A 20,087-nucleotide genomic window follows, 5' to 3' on the forward strand; every position below is an offset into this window, starting at 1 on the left:
TGTCTACTGCATCAAATGCTGCTGAGATGCCTCTTATCCTCTCTCCATTATTCCAGGTCATTCACACTATGTCTGAACCTCTTCCCACACTCCATCCCCTCTCTCTCTCAACCCTCATTCATTCTTCCAGCCTATCAACATAACCCTACTCATACCTACCAACTGCCAAGTACTCACTATCTCTTCAAAATTCCCACTCCATCTCTCCTATCCAAAATTCCTTCCTCTGCTCCCCAACAATCACCTAGTCATCTTCTGATCTATTTTCCTACCCTCGTCCTAGTCAGATGCTCTGTTCTACCTCCCCCCATTCCCATCCATCTTCTACTATGTTCCCCTTCTCTTCCCTATCCCCTAGTACCATCCATCTTCTACTCTGTTTCCATTTTCCCCCACCTCCTAGTAAAAGGATAAACTGGAATAGGATTTTTAATTCCTGGGTAAAATTCTGCAATGTGTAGAGAATGAAGGCGACAGGATTTATTCTCTTAGAGGAAAATTACTGGCCTGTTTGTTTAATTAAAGAAAAGAACAAACAAGTGTCATGTTTTCTGAGAATTGCTGAGGACATGACAAATTGGCCAGAGATGCACAGAGAAAAATGTAAACATGACTAGGCGATTCATGACCAGACAAGAACGGTCACGCAGACGGCCAAGGTATAGGGCCCACCCAAGGCTCACACATACAAAATGTCCCAACAATGGAGTTGGTGACTCTTTCTCTGCTCATGTAGCAATGTTTATCTGTCTGTCCAGGCAGAGCTGGAAAAACCCTGCATGAAGTTTAATGTAGAGAGTGGGCTGGAGAGGGGCAGAAGGGACTGGATTTTTGGAGGTGACTGACTGGAGACTAACTGGCAAGAGCTGGTGGTAGTGGCTAAGGAAAAGGTGGAGGGTCTTGGGAGTAACAGGCAGCACCTAATCTGAACTGCAGGCATGCAATTCAGCTTTGTCAGGCTCTGAATTTCCTAACAGTTGAGAGAAAGAGAGTCACTGACTTCTCTACCACCACCTCCTGGTGCCCATCAGCCAAATTGAACTTTGAAAATGCATGCAGTTTGTATTCTGGCAAAGTTTCAGAGGTTGATTTAGAAACTACAAGAAGGCTAGAATTTTGTTATCTGAGAGAATTGGGAGGGGTTGATACTTATATGGGTAACTGAAATAGTTAGAGGAAAGGGGTTCCCCCCCCCCCTCTTTCAGAGAACAGACCTCAGTGTTCACTAGCTCTGAACAATGTTGCATATCAAGGGAATTTATTTCATTATGCGAGTATGAGTTTTTGATTTTCCTGTGATGTAATTACAGAGTGAACTTATTGTAAGAATAATAAAAAACATTCATTTGCTTATTTGTGTACATCTCTGTGTGGCGGTATATCCTTTGTCTTTGCTAATTCAGAAAGAGTTACACTATCTTGCTGGTGGGGGGAAGCTCACTAGGAAGTTTTGCCATAACACTAGTGTCATCCATCTTCTACTATGTTCCCCTTCTTCTCCCCCCTACCCCAAAAAAGTCCTATCCATTTTCTGCTCTTTCCAGGGTCTCCTGACTGTTTTGATATTTCTTCTTTGTCCATATCCCTCTATGTCCCTGTCCCTCTCTGTGCTCCTATGCATCCCCCCCCCCCCCCCCGGGTTCAGCTTCTCCCCTTCTCTATCTTCTACATCCCTCACCCCAGTGCCAGCATATCTCCCCTGCCCCCTCCCCATGGTATAGCATCTCTACCTCTCTTTCCCCCTGTAGGTCCAACATCTTTCCCCAAAGACCCTTCCCCCACCCAGCCTCTTGCTCTTTTCTCTTGGCTCACTCCCTCCCACATCCCCACATCTCTCTCCTCCTCCCATCTTCTCTCTCTCTCTCTTCCTCTGTTGGTTGAGAATCTTTCCCCACTTTTCCTCTATATGTCCTCATTCAAACTCTTTCTTCCCCCCCCCCCCCCCAAACTGATCTGGCAATTTTTTTTCCTCCCTTCCCTCTTCTCCCCCCCAAAAGGTGAACCATACATCTTTCTCTCCCCCACCTCAGACCTCTCCCACATGGCCCAGTATCTGTCTCCTTTCCCTACACCTGCTCGTGGTCTGGCATCTTCCCCTTCTCTCCCTGTCCCCCAGCACTGCCGTCTTCCAACCTTCCAGCAGGATTGTTGCATGCTTGCACCAGAAGCATACCCTCTGCATCATCCTGCCTATGCAGGAACAGGAGGTTGTTCAGAGGAAAGACTTCCAGGACTGGCAGGAGATGAGGCTTCCTTGATCTGTGATGCTGTTGAAAGATCAGAGGACTGCAGCGCTGGGGGGCTGAGAAAGAAGAAAAAGAGATGTCAAACCGCGAAGGCAAGCAAAGGAACAGCAGAGAGAGGGAGATACCGGAGACACCAGAGACAGGGGTGGGGGGAATGCCAGACCAGAAAGCCTCTGCACCTGACTGGGGAGGGCCTGAGAACCTGAGCCCCCCCCCCCCATAACTACACCCATGCTGTGTAGTGATTATGGACACACACAAATACATAAAAGAAGGGCACAGGCAGCTCTCAGCCAATACATACTATACGAAACTGACTGAGGAATCCACACAAGATGATACAAAACAATTGAAAAATTGTATCAAGGCACTTCCAAAACAAGTACAGCCACATCTAAAGAAACTCATACCAAATCATCCTTTCTGTGGGCACATTCTACATGCTACCTAAAATCCATAAACATGGAAATCCTGGCAGACCAATAATATTTGGTACTAGAACAGAGGAAATATCTGGACTTATAGAGGGGATTCTTAAGACCTTAGTGCACAAGACAAACAGCTTTATACAAGACACCAGAGACTTTATGAACAAACTGGAAAACATCAAGCGGCTCTTCTGGTACTCTCCTGGCAACACTTCCCATAAAAATGGCATAGCTATATGTAATACGTTCCTAAAAACATCTATCCTGGACCACTAATACTCATTCAAAACTATTACAAAATTAATCAAATTCATTCTAACAACTATTTCCGTTCCAATAATGATATCTGCAAATCATAGGCAAAGCGAAAGCTACATACCTGTAGAAGGTATTCTCCGAGGACAGCAGGCTGATTGTTCTCACGAATGGGTGACGTCCACGGCAGCCCCTTCAATCGGAGATCTTCACTAGCAAAGACGTTAGCTAGCCCTCGCGTGCGCACGCACACCGCGCATGCGCGACCGTCTTCCTGCCCGAACGCGCTCGTGTTCGTCAGTCCAGTAAATAGCAAAGACAAAGACAAGGGAAGACACAACTCCAAAGGGTAGGCGGGCGGGTTGGTGAGAACAATCAGCCTGCTGTCCTCGGAGAATACCTTCTACAGGTATGTAGCATTCGCTTTCTCCGAGGACAAGCAGGCTGCTTGTTCTCACGAATGGGGTATCCCTAGGCCCCAGGGCTCACTCAAAACAACAAATATTGGTCAATTGGGCCTCGCAACGGCGAGGACAAAACTGAGATTGACCTAACATGCAACTAACTGAGAGTGCAGCCTGGAACAGAATAAAAATGGGCCTAGGGGGTTGGAGTTGGATTCTAAACCCCGAACAAGTATGGAGAAAAAATAAAAATGAACTAATAACCACATGGAAAGAAATACAAAAGAGGTATAAAATAAGACAATCTAAAAGGAAATTATATAAAGAACAAATAGGTTCCAATTATAAGGACACAAATAAACTATACAAGTTAGTAAACAATATACTATAAATCAAATCAGTGACAACAAATGAAGACCTCCCACATGTAGATAAATTACCAAATATTTTGAAGAAAAGATCATCGACCTACGTAAAAATCTACCCCAAGAAAATACCAACCTTGAAACCCTCATAGATGAATTAGATCCACACCCAGGAGAATCACCAGCGAACCAGAGTTGGACAAACTTCACACAACTTTCCCCTGGGACGGTAGCCCAAGCGATTAGAAAGTTCTCCTCCACTCACTGCTCACTAGATACATGAACTATATTATGAAAACATTCCCCAATCATTTCATTGAAGATCTAATATCCCACCTAAACTTCATGTTTCATGAAGGACTATTCCCACTAGACAAGGGAAATTTTCTGCTTACACCTATCAAAAAAGACACCAAGAAAAAAAACAATGATATCTCAAACTACCAGCCAGTTGCATCAAGATGATGGAGGACATAGTAGCCAAACAACCAACAGAATACATAAACAACTTTTCCATATTGCATGAATCTCAATCAGGCTTTACACCCTACCACAGAACTGAAATAGTGCTAGTCACACTCCTGGCCAAATTTAAACACAAAATCTCAATAGGCAAAAACATTCTGCTACTCCAGTTTGACATGTCAAATGCATTTGACATAGTGGACCACCAAATTCTACTAAGAATACTTGACAAGACAGGAATAAGAGGGAAGATACTCTCATGGATCAAGGGATTCCTGACTACCAGGTCGTACCAAGTCAAGTCAAATTCAGTAATCTCCCCACCTTGCAAAGTGGAATGTGGTGTCCCTCAGGGCTCACCACTCTCACCCATATTATTCAACCTAATGATGATCCCACTAACCAGGTCCCTATCCAAACAAGGCCTCAGTCCTTTCATATATGCTGACAAAGTCACAATTTATATACTGACGAAGTCACAATTTATATCCCTTTCAAAAATAACCCATCAGAAAGTCCCCAAGTACGTGGGAAGGGGAAGATGTATCAAGAAAGAAGGGAAGCCAGGACTCAAGGAAAAGAGACATCATAAATGACCACTACCCAGAGAGATAGTGTAATGAATAGGAGGAAGGAGTGGACTTCACAGGAAGCAAAGCAGTGAGACTGAAGTAAACTTCAACCTCTTCTTCCACAAGCTGGCAACTCATCCCGTTTAGGGCCTGCTATTTAAACATACTTATGTGGCAGAACCATAAGCCATTCACGGATTGCTGCTTGAGAGAGAGAGATACATACGTATATATCATGTATGTAGTTGAGATGTGACAGGGAGATATGATAGAAACATTTATATTCCTCAAAAAGGAATAAAAAATATATAAAAGACACAAAACCTATGTCAATGGAAAGTAAGTTCTAGAACAAAAGGTTCAAAGGAAGTAACTCAGGAATAATCAAAATATTCACAAAGAAAGAGGCAGATACTTGATATATAGTTTCCTCCAGGAGATGGAGGCAGCCTAAACAGCTACAGAATTCAAATATAGGATACATAGACATACATAGAGTGTTTAATTGTGAAGAGTGAAGAGATCCACTGATCTATGGCACTGCAAAAGGAAATTGGGAAGAAACAGATGGGCCTCGTGTTCTTATCTACTATCAAATTTTAAATATTTATGAGAACCTTGAAATATACAGTGTCTAAGGTTCCTACTGCCACCCTAAGGATTCAGGAATCCCAAGCAGCCAGTAAAACACAGAATGTAAAGCTGTTAATCTTATAAAATTGTCTTCAATTTTTTCCTTCTACTCTTCACAGTGAAGGGCTTCCATAATGTACAAGCCTTGACTTACCTGTATCATATAGGGTTTGTTCCCCATCTTACGAATCTCTGACATGTTTCTCATTTGTTGTTGGACCAGGGAAGCTTCAAAGGCCACCAACATGAAGAGAGTGAAGACACTATAATACCAGTACTCATCCAGGCACCACAACCCAACACAGAACACCTGCATAGGAAAAAAAATGCCAACATCTGTCACAACACATCACTGACCAGAGAATTCATTCCACTAGGAGCAAATTCTATAACCAAAGGAATACAACAAACAAGTATGCTCTGATAACGATTATTTTATTAGTGATACCATGGGAACACAATTCTTGCAATTACAGAAACTGCACCTTGGATGCTCAAGTCAAGTATAGTCGTCAATGAAATTGAAAGCTAATAATCAGAATAACGGAATTCACAACCCAAAGTGTTTTCTCAGCTGTAGCAATAACAGGTATGGTCCTAAGATCTCTCCCACCTCCCACATCATCCATGCATACCTTAACATTGAAAATAAATGTGAGATGAGTTTCATATACCCTTAAAACAACATCAATAGGAAAATGTAATGCAATTTACAAGAGCAGGACTTTGGACATAGTCAAGATAGATAACTGGGACCAAAAATGATGCTACAAAAATAAAGTTTGCCAGAGGAAACCTTCTTAATGTAAGGGATGAACTAAGATTACATGATTGAGAACACAAGCTCATAACAACATAATGGGGAATAATAGAGAGTCTATATATCTGTTTGTGTCTTGAATTTTTTTTCTCTTAGTAAGGTTCGATCCATCCATTCAATTATTGATTCAAACAAATTACGTACTCTTGTAACAAACAACTAAGGTTACTGCAATTGATTCTTGGTTGATTTAAAACACTTCTATCCAGTATCTCCAACCAGGTCTAAACAGTTTAAATGGAGCACGCAAATTTAGTCACATGATTCCACTGCTGAAAGAGCAACATTGGCTGCCCATTCAAGTGAAGATCTTACACAAAATTATTTTATTGGCACACCATGCTCTCTCTCAAATAAGAACATAAGAATTGCCATACTGAATCTGGGCAAAGGTCCATCTAAGCCCAGTATCCTTTTTCTAACAGTGGTCAATCAAGGTTACGAATACCTGACAGAATCCCAAAGATAGCAAGATTCCATGCTACTTACCATTAGGGATAAGCAGCGGCTTTCCCCAGTATTCCTTGGGAAATTCTGCGCACGTGCACAGCACAGAATTTGCACAGAATTCCCCACTTCCTTGCACAATTCTGCAAAAGCACTAGCATCAGGTCTCTCCCCCTCCCCAGCAGAGAACTGCAGTTGGACAGGGAACTGGGAAGGCTAGAGCCCAAGGAAGGACAAGATAGGATGCAGGCCGTATGATGAGGGAATTCTGTGCAAAAACAGTACAAACTATGCAAAAGTTTAAAATATTTTGTGCAGAATTTTCAAAGAATTTGAACAGAATTTTCAAAAACTTTGTGCAGAATTCCACCAGGAGTACCCCAGATATAGCTTAACTGTTTATTCCACCAGGAGTACCCCAGATATAGCTTCATCTCTAGGAATTGGTCTAAATCTTTTCTAAACATAGCTACATTAACTGCTTTTACCACATCCTCTGGCAATGAGTTTAAGAGCTTAATTATACACTGAGTAAAAAACTATTTCTCATTTATATTAAATGTATTACTATGTAACTTCATGAAGGGTCCCCAGTCTATTTATTTTCTGAAAGAGTAAACAAATGATTCATGTTTACCCATTCCACACCAGAGTGGTATCTCCCCTCAGCAGTCTCTTCTCCAAGCTAAAAGAGCCTTAGCTTCTTTAGCCTTTCCTCAGATACAATGATTACCTTAATCATTTTAGTCACCTGTCTTAGTTTGTACCATACAGTGGGGGAAATAAGTATTTGATCCCTTGCTGATTTTGTAAGTTTGCCCAGTGACAAAGACATGAGCAGCCCATAATTGAAGGGTAGGTTATTGGTAACAGTGAGAGATAGCACATCACAAATTAAATCCGGAAAATCACATTGTGGAAAGTATATGAATTTATTTGCATTCTGCAGAGGGAAATAAGTATTTGATCCCCCACCAACCAGTAAGAGATCTGGCCCCTACAGACCAGGTAGATGCTCCAAATAAACTCGTTACCTGCATGACAGACAGCTGTCGGCAATGGTCACCTGTATGAAAGACACCTGTCCACAGACTCAGTGAATCAGTCAGACTCTAACCTCTACAAAATGGCCAAGAGCAAGGAGCTGTCTAAGGATGTCAGGGACAAGATCATACACCTGCACAAGGCTGGAATGGGCTACAAAACCATCAGTAAGACGCTGGGCGAGAAGGAGACAACTGTTGGTGCCATAGTAAGAAAATGGAAGAAGTACAAAATGACTGTCAATCGACAAAGATCTGGGGCTCCACGCAAAATCTCACCTCGTGGGGTATCCTTGATCATGAGGAAGGTTAGAAATCAGCCTACAACTACAAGGGGGGAACTTGTCAATGATCTCAAGGCAGCTGGGACCACTGTCACCACGAAAACCATTGGTAACACATTACGACATAACGGATTGCAATCCTGCAGTGCCCGCAAGGTCCCCCTGCTCCGGAAGGCACATGTGACGGCCCGTCTGAAGTTTGCCAGTGAACACCTGGATGATGCCGAGAGTGATTGGGAGAAGGTGCTGTGGTCAGATGAGACAAAAATTGAGCTCTTTGGCATGAACTCAACTCGCCGTGTTTGGAGGAAGAGAAATGCTGCCTATGACCCAAAGAACACCGTCCCCACTGTCAAGCATGGAGGTGGAAATGTTATGTTTTGGGGGTGTTTCTCTGCTAAGGGCACAGGACTACTTCACCGCATCAATGGGAGAATGGATGGGGCCATGTACCGTACAATTCTGAGTGACAACCTCCTTCCCTCTGCCAGGGCCTTAAAAATGGGTCGTGGCTGGGTCTTCCAGCACGACAATGACCCAAAACATACAGCCAAGGCAACAAAGGAGTGGCTCAGGAAGAAGCACATTAGGGTCATGGAGTGGCCTAGCCAGTCACCAGACCTTAATCCCATTGAAAACTTATGGAGGGAGCTGAAGCTGCGAGTTGCCAAGCGACAGCCAAGAACTCTTAATGATTTAGAGATGATCTGCAAAGAGGAGTGGACCAAAATTCCTCCTGACATGTGTGCAAACCTCATCATCAACTACAGAAGACGTCTGACCGCTGTGCTTGCCAACAAGGGTTTTGCCACCAAGTATTAGGTCTTGTTTGCCAGAGGGATCAAATACTTATTTCCCTCTGCAGAATGCAAATAAATTCATATACTTTCCACAATGTGATTTTCCGGATTTAATTTGTGATGTGCTATCTCTCACTGTTACCAATAACCTACCCTTCAATTATGGGCTGCTCATGTCTTTGTCAGTGGGCAAACTTACAAAATCAGCAAGGGATCAAATACTTATTTCCCCCACTGTATCTAATTTCACTATATCTCTTTTGAGATGTGCCAACCAGAATTGTTTATGTTTATTCAGTATTTGATACACGCCTTTCAAAAAAAAAAAATCAAAGCAATATAAATAAACAGTTTGTAGGGAAGCACAAAAGAACTACATAACAGGACTGAAAAGAAGGCAAATAAGAGAAAGGGAGATGCAGAAAATGAACAGGAGCTACTGTCAAGTACAGACCCAACCAGTTCTATGACACCCCCCCCCCCCCCCCAGGAAAAGCCATATAAAAAGAGACAAGCCTTAAAGGAAGCTCTAAAATTTAGGGTAAGATTGTTCAGATCGGATCTGAAGTGGGAGGGATTTCTAGAGGGAGAGCGCGAGGCAAAAGGCAGCCAAGTGATGTATAAACTGAAGTCACAAGCTGAAGATGGGGGGGGGTGGGGGGGTGGGGAGACATTAAGATTCTACCTCTCAGAACAATGAAGAGCTCAGATGTACAAATAGGGGGTGATTAAGTAATGAGAGGTTGGGGGGAGGGTTTTCAGAATAAAGGGCATTATGAGTTAACATCAAAATTGTATCTTTGATATGATGAATGGGGAGTTAATGGTGATAAGCTAACAACGGAAAGACATGGGCAAATTGGCAGGCACACAAGAGTAATGGCCGTGTTGAAAAGAACACATGATAAGCCAGCATCAACAATTTTGCAAAAGTCTAATCATGCTACACGGGAATACAAATGTGTGGCAAGAGCATCTTCATCCAAAGGATTGCATATGGCATAGAGAGGTAAAGCAGAATCTAATGATAGAAAATACACAAGGTTCAAAAGACAGCTGCACGTCCAGGGTGACCACAGGTATTTTACAGATTCAACTAACTTTAGGAGAGTACCACAGAGTAAGAGAAACATGGACAGATAGATGGGAGGGACAGCCTGTGATCCAAATGGTCGATGTTTTAGAAAGATTCAGGACCAGATGGTTTGAAAACAGTCACCCATCTACAGCCTTCAAACAATCATGAAGCACAGATAAGTCAGGGTTTTAAGGGTCTTCAACGTAGAGGAGGAGGACATCATTTGAGTAAAAATAAGACTTGTTTATGTTAATTAACATGTTATGGATCGCTTTTTTTTTTAAACTTGTAAATCAAAGCAACTCACAGTATAAATAAGACCAGTAATAGGAAAATAACACCAGCATTTGACAGGAAAAAACAAACTCACAACAAGAACAGTTATATCACTGTATACTGGACTGCAAGATAATGTCCTGCCATTTCCGGCATCTTCTCTGCCTTAAGAACATGCCTTAGTACAAAATGAGTTTTTAAAATACACTTAAAATGAGGAGATCACGTGGTGTGATGCAGGAGTGAAGTCACGTTGGAACTGAGCTCCTGCGATTCCCCCATCATCTTACGATATTAACAGCCTCAAAGGGGAAAAACAAACTTTAATTTCGCCAGCCTTACACTTGGAGACCGGGTGGTTGTTGTTTGGTAACTTTGTGAAGAAGAATGGCGGCGAAAACGCTTAAAAAAGACAAAGAGAAAGGCAAGATCGCAGAATCCAAGATGGCGCCCGGACAGCATTCGCCGAATTCGAGCGTTTGCTCAGTATGGACAGCAGAAATTACCGCGGAGGTGACAGCGGCGGTAGAGGCGGCCCTCGATAAAAAACTGCAAGCGTTGTTTGACCGCGCAGAATCTGCCCACGAACGGCTTGACGGGTTCCACCTCGATTTGGACCACATGCAACAGCGGATAAGTGACCTGGAAGACCGAGCAGTGACATCCGAACAACCTGTGGAGGTACTACAGAAGAAAATAGTGGAGCTAGAAAACAAACTAGACGATTTAGAGAACAGGTCTCGTCGTAATAATTTACGACTAATTGGGCTCCCGGAACACATAAAGGACTCAGAGTTGGGCAGCTTTCTAGAAACCTGGCTTCAGAGCACATTAAAAATGAATAACCTGCCGGGCCCGCTGCGCATCGAGAGAGCACATCGGCTGGGGCCGAAGCGCCAAGGCGCGGCGAGGCCGCGGGCGGTGATAATGAAGATTCTCCACTATGGCCACAAACAGGCGATTTTGCAGGCGGTAAGGGCAGGAGGAGAGCTTCGCTGTGAAGGCCAACGGATACTTTGCTTTCAAGATTACTCAGCACGTGTAGCAGCGGCGCGAAAGGAATTTGCGCCCGTGTGTGCGGCTTTACATGAGAGAAAAATCAGGTTTGCGCTGATATATCCTGCTAAACTGAAGGTGCAGTACGAGGGAGGAGATAAACTCTTTGCAGAGGTGGCTGCAGCTAAAGAATTCCTCAAGAGTATTGTACAGGAATCTGCAACCTGATGGTGGAACAATGGTGTTTTAAAGAAGAAAGTCTTTGACGGAGCATGTGAGTTGAAAGAGACTTTGAGACATGGACTAGAAGACTGTTAAGTATGAATAGAGACTATATCTCCATACCTAATCTTTGGTCTCAAGGGAATAAATGGACAGAGGGGTATAAGGTAAACATAAGGTAAACACCCGGTCTCAATAAATGGAGACAGGCATAAATAATACATGTTGGGGTTCTCCCCAGGGAGCAGATGGTAACTTGAAAAAGAGGGGGAAAGGACACTATACGTGATGAGTTCCCTGTTGGAACTCAAGGGTTTACAGATGGGAGGGGGGGGGAGGGAATTCATGGGGGGGAGGGGAGGGGAGGGGGGGAATAGGGGAAGGGGTGGGGAGCAGGTCTGTGTGAGTATGGCATGTAAATGGGGTAGGAGAAGTCAATTCGGAAGTGAGGAGAGTATACAAGGCAGCAGAGGGAGGTGTAGGCTGGGACACCTTTCTCTTTATAACAGGTTTAATAACATACGTGAGCCAAATAGGATAGGCTATGGTTAAGCTAATATCTTGGAATGTGGGGGGTATTTCCTCCCCGATCAAAAGAAGTAAGATTCTACAGACTTTAAATAGACAAAAGGCACATATAGCAATGTTACAGGAGACACACCTAACAGCAATAGAACACAAGAAGTTGTGTAAATGGTGAGTGGGAGACTACGTGGAAAGCCCGTCACCAAATAGAAAGGCGGGAGTCATTATCCTATTCCGCAAAGGGCTTCATATTACAAAAAAACGAGTAATTGTGGACCCGCTAGGAAGATATGTTTTCTTAGAAGCTCATGTAAATAACCACCCTTTCTTACTAATTAATATATATGCACCAAACCAATATGACAGGAGGTTCTATCAGACCCTGGTGAGACATGTGCACTCTTTTGATCAGATGCCTATACTTATGGGGGGAGATTTTAACTCAGTCTATGATCCATTGCTGGATAGTACTGGAGCCTCTAGAGTAGGGCCAGTGAACTTGACAAAGGGAGTCCCACGGCTGTGCTCGATGTTAGATCTAGTTGATGCATGGCGCCTGTACCATCCGGGAGAGAGGGACTATACCCATTTATCTAGGGCACATGATACACTATCCAGAATTGACTATATCCTGGTTTCGGCAAATAGGATTCCTTGGTTACAACAGGCTGAGATAGGGCCAACACAGGTCTCAGACCACGCTTTTGTGTGGATCACAATTGGGTGTGATGGGGATAGAACTCAGAAGCCTAGGTGGCGATTTCCCACAGAACTGTTCTACGACCCACAGTTTGCCTCCTATATACAATCCCAGTGGAAAGAATATTCAGAGTTTAATGAGAATAGTTATCACTTAGACCCGATACTATTTTGGGAAGCGGCCAAGGCCGTGCTGAGAGGAGCCATAATTTCATATCATTCCTATAAGAAAAGATCTAGAGAGGCAGAGATAGTCAGGATGGGGAAGGTAGTGGGACAGGCACGCCAGAGATTTGGTGCTAACCCAACGCCCTTAAATAAATCAAGACTATTAGAAGCCCAGTCATCTTTGAACCAGTTAATACATGCCAAAGCCAAAAAATCAAATTTTTATTATCGTTATCAGTTATATAAACACGCAAATAAGCAAGGGAAATTGATGACACGACTGTTACAGCAAGTGGGTGGTTCCAGATATGTGTCACAAATCAGAGATGCACAGGGGAGTACTCAGCATACTCTGGAGGGAGTGAATGAAGTATTCCGGCAGTTTTATGAAGCTTTATATTCCCCTCCTGAAGATCAGGGGCTTCAAGCCGAGTGTTACTTAGCAGGACAATCACTGCCCCAGATCACAGAGATACAACAAAGTAGCCTTAATAGATTAATAACAGAGGAAGAGGTGAGTTGGGGTATACGTGCCAGCCCATTGCATAAGTCTCCTGGAGTGGATGGGCTCTCCTCTGAGTTTTATAAACTCCTTAGCTCGGATATTGTACCCTGCTTGACAGAGGTTTTCAATAAATGTATAGAGCTGGGGGGTCTACCAGAGTCTTTAAGGAAGGCACAAATCATAGTCCTGTTAAAACCAGGCCGTGACCCACTCTTAGCCAGTTCATATAGACCTATTTCTTTGCTTCCTTTTGAAACAAAATTACTGGCAAAGATTCTGGCAAACAGACTGGCACGGATCCTGCCGGGAGATAGTGGAGGAGTCTCAGGTGGGCTTTGTACGAGAAAGATCAGTAGCTCGAAATATGAGACAGATTCTGGGAGCGTTGGAAAGCCTACATGAATCATCAACCCCGGCCTTAATAATTAGTTTTGATGCCGAAAAGGCATTTGATCGGGTTAACTGGGACTTCATGTTTGCCTCCCTGAAGGCATTTGGGATGGAAGGGTTTTTCCTACATGCCATAGAAACGCTGTACCAGGGGCCTGTTGCGGAGGTATGGGTAAACGGGCAGGCATCTGCGACGTTCGGGATTGCCAGGGGTACCCGACAGGGATGTCCCCTCTCGCCCCTTCTTTTTGTGTTGGTGCTTGACCCTCTTATAAGAGAAATCCAGAATATGAGGGAGGTGAGAGGGGTACAGATACAGCAAACTTCCTTTAAGATCTCGGCCTTCGCAGATGACCTTTTGACTATAATACAGGACCCCCAGGTGTCCTTACCGTCACTATTGGACATTTTTGCTGAATTTGGGGATTACTCTGGTTTTCGGCTCAATCTAGACAAATCTGAGGTTATGACACTTCACATGAGGGAGGAGCAGTGGGAAAGTTTAGGTTGTCCACTTAAGAGAGTGGGGGAGGCGTTTAAATACCTAGGGATCCAACTCACCAAGGACCCCAAGCTGCTATATAGTGCTAATGTAGAATACTTGCTAGAAGACACCAAGAGGACACTGGGAAGATGGGCAGGGCTACCGATATCGTTAATAGGCCGCATCTCCTTGTTTAATATGGTGCTTTTCCCTAAATGGCTTTACTTTTTACAGACAATCCCATTATATCTCAAGCACCAGGAAGTGAGATCTTTACAAAAACTGCTTTCAAAATTTTTGTGGCCTGGGAAACGACCCCAGATACGATTTTCACAACTGGTGAGGCCTTGGAGGAACGGGGGGATGGGAATGCCGGACATTAAACGCTATAATGTAGCATGTTTACTGCGCCACCTAGGGGACTGGTATCTGCAGAGGGAGGATTATACCCCATTGGGGATAGAAATAGCAAGGTGTAGCCCCTTAAACCTGATGTATGTCTTACATGGGACATTGAAGGACCTACCCACAAGGTTGAGGACTAGTGTATTAGTGTGGCCCTTAAAGGCCATATGGAAGGACTTGGCTAGGCTGTGGTCCTTTGATCCTAGATGTAGTAGATTACTACCCCTTCTAGGGAATGAGGCGTTCCGCCCAGGGGCTGAAAATCCTATAGTGAGATCCTGGGGGGAAGGAGATAAAGTACTTCTACATTATTGGTTGGAGCCTAGTGGTAATCTTAAAACAATGGCCGAATTAAACCTAGACGAAGCGGATTGGGGGGTATGTTTTGCATACGAACAGCTTAGACATTATATAGCTTCACTTCCCCGAGATGCACTTGGTGTTGATCTGACCACTAAGATGGGGGAATTATTTGAGATGATATCAGAGGATCCTATTTCGATATCCATATTACATAAAAGGCTGCTACTGGCAAGACCACAGGGAGACCTCACACGAGTGGCAGCAAAATGGTCAGCAGACACACAAAGAGGGATCACCCCGGGAGATTTGTTAAAGGGTTGGAGGGGAGTTCTGAAATGGACGCAAAACGCAAACCTCCGAGAATGCCAGGTCAGAGTGATATACAGGGCATATACCTCTCAGTCTCGACTGAATCAGATGGGATACATAGAATCTGCCCAATGTAGACGCTGTGGGGCACCGGACAATAATTTCTACCATGCCTTTTGGAAGTGCTCAGCTATAACAGCCTTCTGGACCAGGATAGTTAGATATTTAGAAAGAATAGGAGGGAAAACGGTCAATCAGCAGCCTACGAGTATTCTTTTGGGTTGCCATGCTCCAGTGGAGGGGGGTACGAGATACCAGAATATAATGGCCCATAAGGCTTTTTTGGTGGGTATGAAGTGCATACTTGTTAACTGGACACAAGAACTGAACCCCTCCTTTTGGCAATGGAGGAATCGCCTACATGATTTACTTACGATGGAGCTCCAGGACTCTCTGCTTAACCCTCGGACACAAAGCAATTTTTTCCTTACCTGGGAAGGATATATTAACACTTTGTCCCATAGGGCGAGGAGTCATATTATTAATAAACTTGGTGCATTGTCCAAACTTCCCTCGGCAACTAATGGAAATTAATTGGGATTATAGTCCTCTTTCTACCACCATTTAGGAATTGGAAAGACAGTAGAGCAGACCACGGTGGGGGGGGGGGGGGCTTAGGAGGGGGGTAATAAAGGGGGGGAACCTATTTGGAGTTATATTAGCCCTTCCCCAGCAGGATATGGACGTCTTCCGGAGAGGGGTAGGAGGGCCATCAGACCACAGGCCCCCTGGCTCTCTTACGGAGAGGAGTAAATTAACACATTATGGTTTGATCTTAAGTCAAGGCTTTGTGAATGTACAGCTGATACCTGAAGGTGGTTATATCTTTGGGGGGCAAGCATTTGAACATATGGTGTCAATTGGTTGAATGGAAAGATGGGGGGGAAGGGTTGTTGGGAAATTGTGGTTAATAGATCTTGTTGATTACATGTTAGTTAACAGTACAAGGGGGGGGGGGGATAAAGTTAAAAGATTAATGGAGACGAGCAATATCGTACAATTTCTGTACTTGGTGTGTGTTGCTTGATTGTAAAGACATTTATATTCTGTAAACACCATTTTTGAGCTTCATTAATAAAAACTGTTGAAACCTAAAATACACTTAAAATTCTTAAGGGATTGTTCAGATCTAATATCTAGGGGTAGACTATTCCATAAAAAAAGAGGCCATTAAAAAAAGCAGTTCTTCATGTTAACCTCTCAGTATGCCTGTCACAGGTTAGGAAGAACTAGCCTAAAATCATTTAACAGGCACAGACTGCGCACTGGGATATAAGGAATATTAAGTTTTGCTAGATAATCCAGGAAGCCAGTGTGGATGCCTTGAAGGCCAAGAGAAGGATTTTAATTGAGTCCTAAAGCGAATGGGAAGCCAATAAAGTCTTTTAAATAATGGAGTAGAATGGTCTCTCCAACTAGCTGAACAAAGTAACCGGATCACATTGTTTTGAAGTGTTTGTAAGCATTTGAGTTTGGAGCTGGGGAGCCCTGCATAGATGACATTGCAGTAGTCTAATTGGGAACCTAAGAAAGCATGAAATAAACTATGTAAGACAGTGGAGTCAAGAATCCCCTTTACAGATCTCAACCTGTGAAGCACAAAGAACCCGTTCTTCAAGACTGAGGATATTTGAGCCATGAACTTTAAGTTGGAGTCCAAAATAATACCTAGGTAACTAAACTGTTTAACCGACAATCAGTGTGCCAAACAAAACCGGAGCAGTGGAGGGAACAGAAGTATGACCAGTGATCTAACAAGCTAATTGAGGACCATGAAGTGCACCGCTAATCATTTAGATACATTATCAAGACATTCTTGAAGAATGGAAAAAATCAGGATTAGAACTGGTAGTGTAATGAATGATCAAATTGTCAGCAGCATAAAAGTATGCACTGAGATCTGAAGCCTTTATAAGTGTTGCTAATGGACTAATAGGCATAAAAGTATCAGAGAGAGAATCAATCCCTGTGGTACTCCACAAAAGAATGTGACTGACCCTGCGGTGTGTAAATGTTTGATCTTGAAGAAAAGAGGCGGACTCAAAAAGATATTGAAGAAGACAGGGGACAACACTGAGCCTAGGGAAGACACCACATGATAAAGGACCATGGGTTAGATAAAAGCAAAGGTCTCAAGTATAAATCCTCGTTTGATTCCAACTTCTCCTTCAAAGGCAGTCAACTCTGGAACGCCCTACCTAGACCTATTCGATCTATTAAAGACTACCTACCCTTCAGAAAATCACTGAAAACCCATCTATTCAAGGAAGCTTATCCAAATGCCACGACCTAACCATACCTACCCACCTTTTCGTCACCTGCCCTGCGACAACGGCATTGACTCAGATCATACCTCCTCCTATTTTTCCCTATGCTTACCCCGACGTTATCCCTTGTTTTTCTCAATGTTGACTAAAACTAGCACCTCCCCCTACCTCCTCTCCCTTTTAATATTACCTAGTTACACATCTCCACTACTCTACTAGCTCAGCCTGTTTTCTCTGCACTATACTTTGTAATTTTATTACTACTATGTAAGCTGCATTGAACCTGCTATAAGTGGGAAAGTGCGGGGTACAAATGTAACAAATAAATAAGGAAGAATGAAGGGAAAACTGGAATGACTGGTAAAAAATGAGAACCACTTGAAGACCAATCCTGAGATACCAACAGAGGAGAGCCTGGAAAGCAGGCAAAAATGACTGACAAGGTCAAAAGCTGAAGTGAGATCTAGAGAGAAACTGCATCATCATGACCAAATGCTGAGTGAAAGTCATTAAGCAAGGTGGAGGGGACAGTTTCTGTAGAGTAACCTAGGCAAAAACCAGACTGGTAAAGGTGGAGCAGGCTGCACACTACACTCAACGAGTGTTGCACAATAGAGCGAAGCAGAGGCATTATCATATTCTCTGCTTCTTTCTCTATTTCTTTCCTAATAATACCTAATTGTTAGGGTTTTTTTTAGCTATTACTGCACACTGAACAGAAGATTTCAACATGCTGTCCATGATGACACCTAGATCTTTTTCCTGGGCAGTGACTCCTAGAATGAAGTAGCTATAATCTGGGTTATTCTTCCCAGTGTGCATCACTTTGCACTTTTCTATATTGAATTTCATCTGCCATCTGGATATCCAATATTCCAGCCTCAGAAGGTCTTCCTTCAATTCCTCACAGTCTGCATACAATCATTTAGCAGCTTTGGTGACTCTATCTCTGTCAGAATTCCTGAGAAGTCGAGCTGACAACGTGCCCCTTGACAAGTCTCCAGAAATACAGCATTGGAAACATTGCTTCTTTGTTAAAAGATGCAGTAGCTCAATCTCCCAGTACTAACACATTGGTCTGAACTTCCTGGTCATGTGACAGCCACAAAGTGATATCAACTACGAGCAACATGATTCTCCCACATCTAGTGGTATCCATGCAAGCTGTGCTACTTTCTAATAATATTCCTGTTTAGCTATTGGTTGAGCGATTGTTATTTTGTGTGCAATAGCCCTGTCTCCCAGAGTGCTGTACTAACACATTGGTCTGAACTTCCTGATCGGGCTACTGCACCTTCTGGAAGTCATGTGGTCTCACAGAGCACTGTACTGACATGTTGGTCGAGCTTCCTGGTCACATGACCTCTATAAGGTGAAGACAACTATGAGCAACATCTAGCAGTGTGTGCTCAAGGAGCAGTTCATGCTCTTTGGGTGAGCTCCTTAGGGTAACACTATTTTGGATAGCTATGCTTCCCTATCTCAGCTGGTATTTTGTTTCTTTTTTGGGTACCTTTGTCGGTTATCTTCTCATATGCAGCTTCTTTTTCACCATATATGGATACTTCTCTCGTTAATACCATTCCTGTTCACTGGAAGAAATTTTCTTAATGTCTCTCATACTTTAGATACCTTTTCCTATCTACAGTCCCTCTGGCCTTCATCTTTTGCTCTGCTCAACTGCAGATCTCTATGTACTAGTGTTCTCTAATTCATGATCTTAACACCGACTTTAACCTCAACTTCCTCTGTGTCACAGAGACATGGCTGCTTATCTCCTAATTATTCAGTCTATTTTTGTTCTAGAACATCCCAGAGAGGCAGAGGGATTGTTGTATTGTTTTTGCAAACCTTTTCTATTACAGAGCTACCTTACTTGGAACTAACTACTTCTTAAAATCATTCTGAATAACAAAACGGATCTTGCCATTCATTTACTTCTTGTTTACTGCAGAATATTGATAGATTCTATAGGATAGGGTAATCTTTGTCAATCTTCAGCAGATGCTGTTAAATATTCAAACCTATTCATTTTAGAGGACTTTAATATATGTTTTCTTGTCCCAGAGATGTTCAATTTTTGTCCCTATTATCAGACCTAACCTAAGATAACTAAAACTGGCTCCAACCTCAAAATGGTTGCTGCGACCTCCTACGGCAGTCTCGTAAGGCTGCCGCAAGTAGTCAAACTCGGGATTATTTCTGCCCCGAAGAGGCCACTAGACACCAGGGCTTTGTAGGCCGGAAGGACTTACGGATGGGCGGAGAACAGAATTGGTGGGTGGCCCAGGGGGATGGGTTTTCTGGCAGGGAGAGGGAATAGGCTGGTGGGGCAAGGGTTTCGGCCTACAGGTGGGGGTGGGCAGCACAGAGTGGTCAAGAGGGCGGTCAGCACTTGCATTTTTGGCCAAAACTGAAGCATGGCCGAATCCAGATTTCAGCCAGTTTTGGCATCAAAGCTAAAACTGAAATTTGGTCAGCCTCTACAGTATATTACAGCTCCAACTCACTTAGCAGGACACATGTTGGACTTAGTCCTGGCACACTCAGGTTCTTTGATAGTCCCTCAGAATTCTTCCCTGACACCAGTACCCTGGTCAGACCAATACCTTATAACCTTACTATCTAATTGCTACGT

At 43.4% G+C, this 20,087-nt stretch overlaps 1 protein-coding gene across 1 annotated transcript in view; it reads right to left on the reverse strand.

Moving 5' to 3' along the window:
* Positions 1-20,087, reverse strand: part of ATP13A1 (ATPase 13A1) — a 343,318-nt gene that overhangs the window by 246,022 nt on the left and 77,209 nt on the right. The window contains exon 5 of the mRNA XM_030197562.1: positions 5,523-5,678. Coding sequence (XP_030053422.1) covers positions 5,523-5,678 — 156 coding nt within the window. The remainder of the gene's footprint in view (positions 1-5,522; positions 5,679-20,087) is intronic.

Source organism: Microcaecilia unicolor, chromosome 3 (assembly GCF_901765095.1).
Source record: "Microcaecilia unicolor chromosome 3, aMicUni1.1, whole genome shotgun sequence".
In the NCBI taxonomy this organism is placed as follows: Eukaryota; Metazoa; Chordata; class Amphibia; order Gymnophiona; family Siphonopidae; genus Microcaecilia; species Microcaecilia unicolor.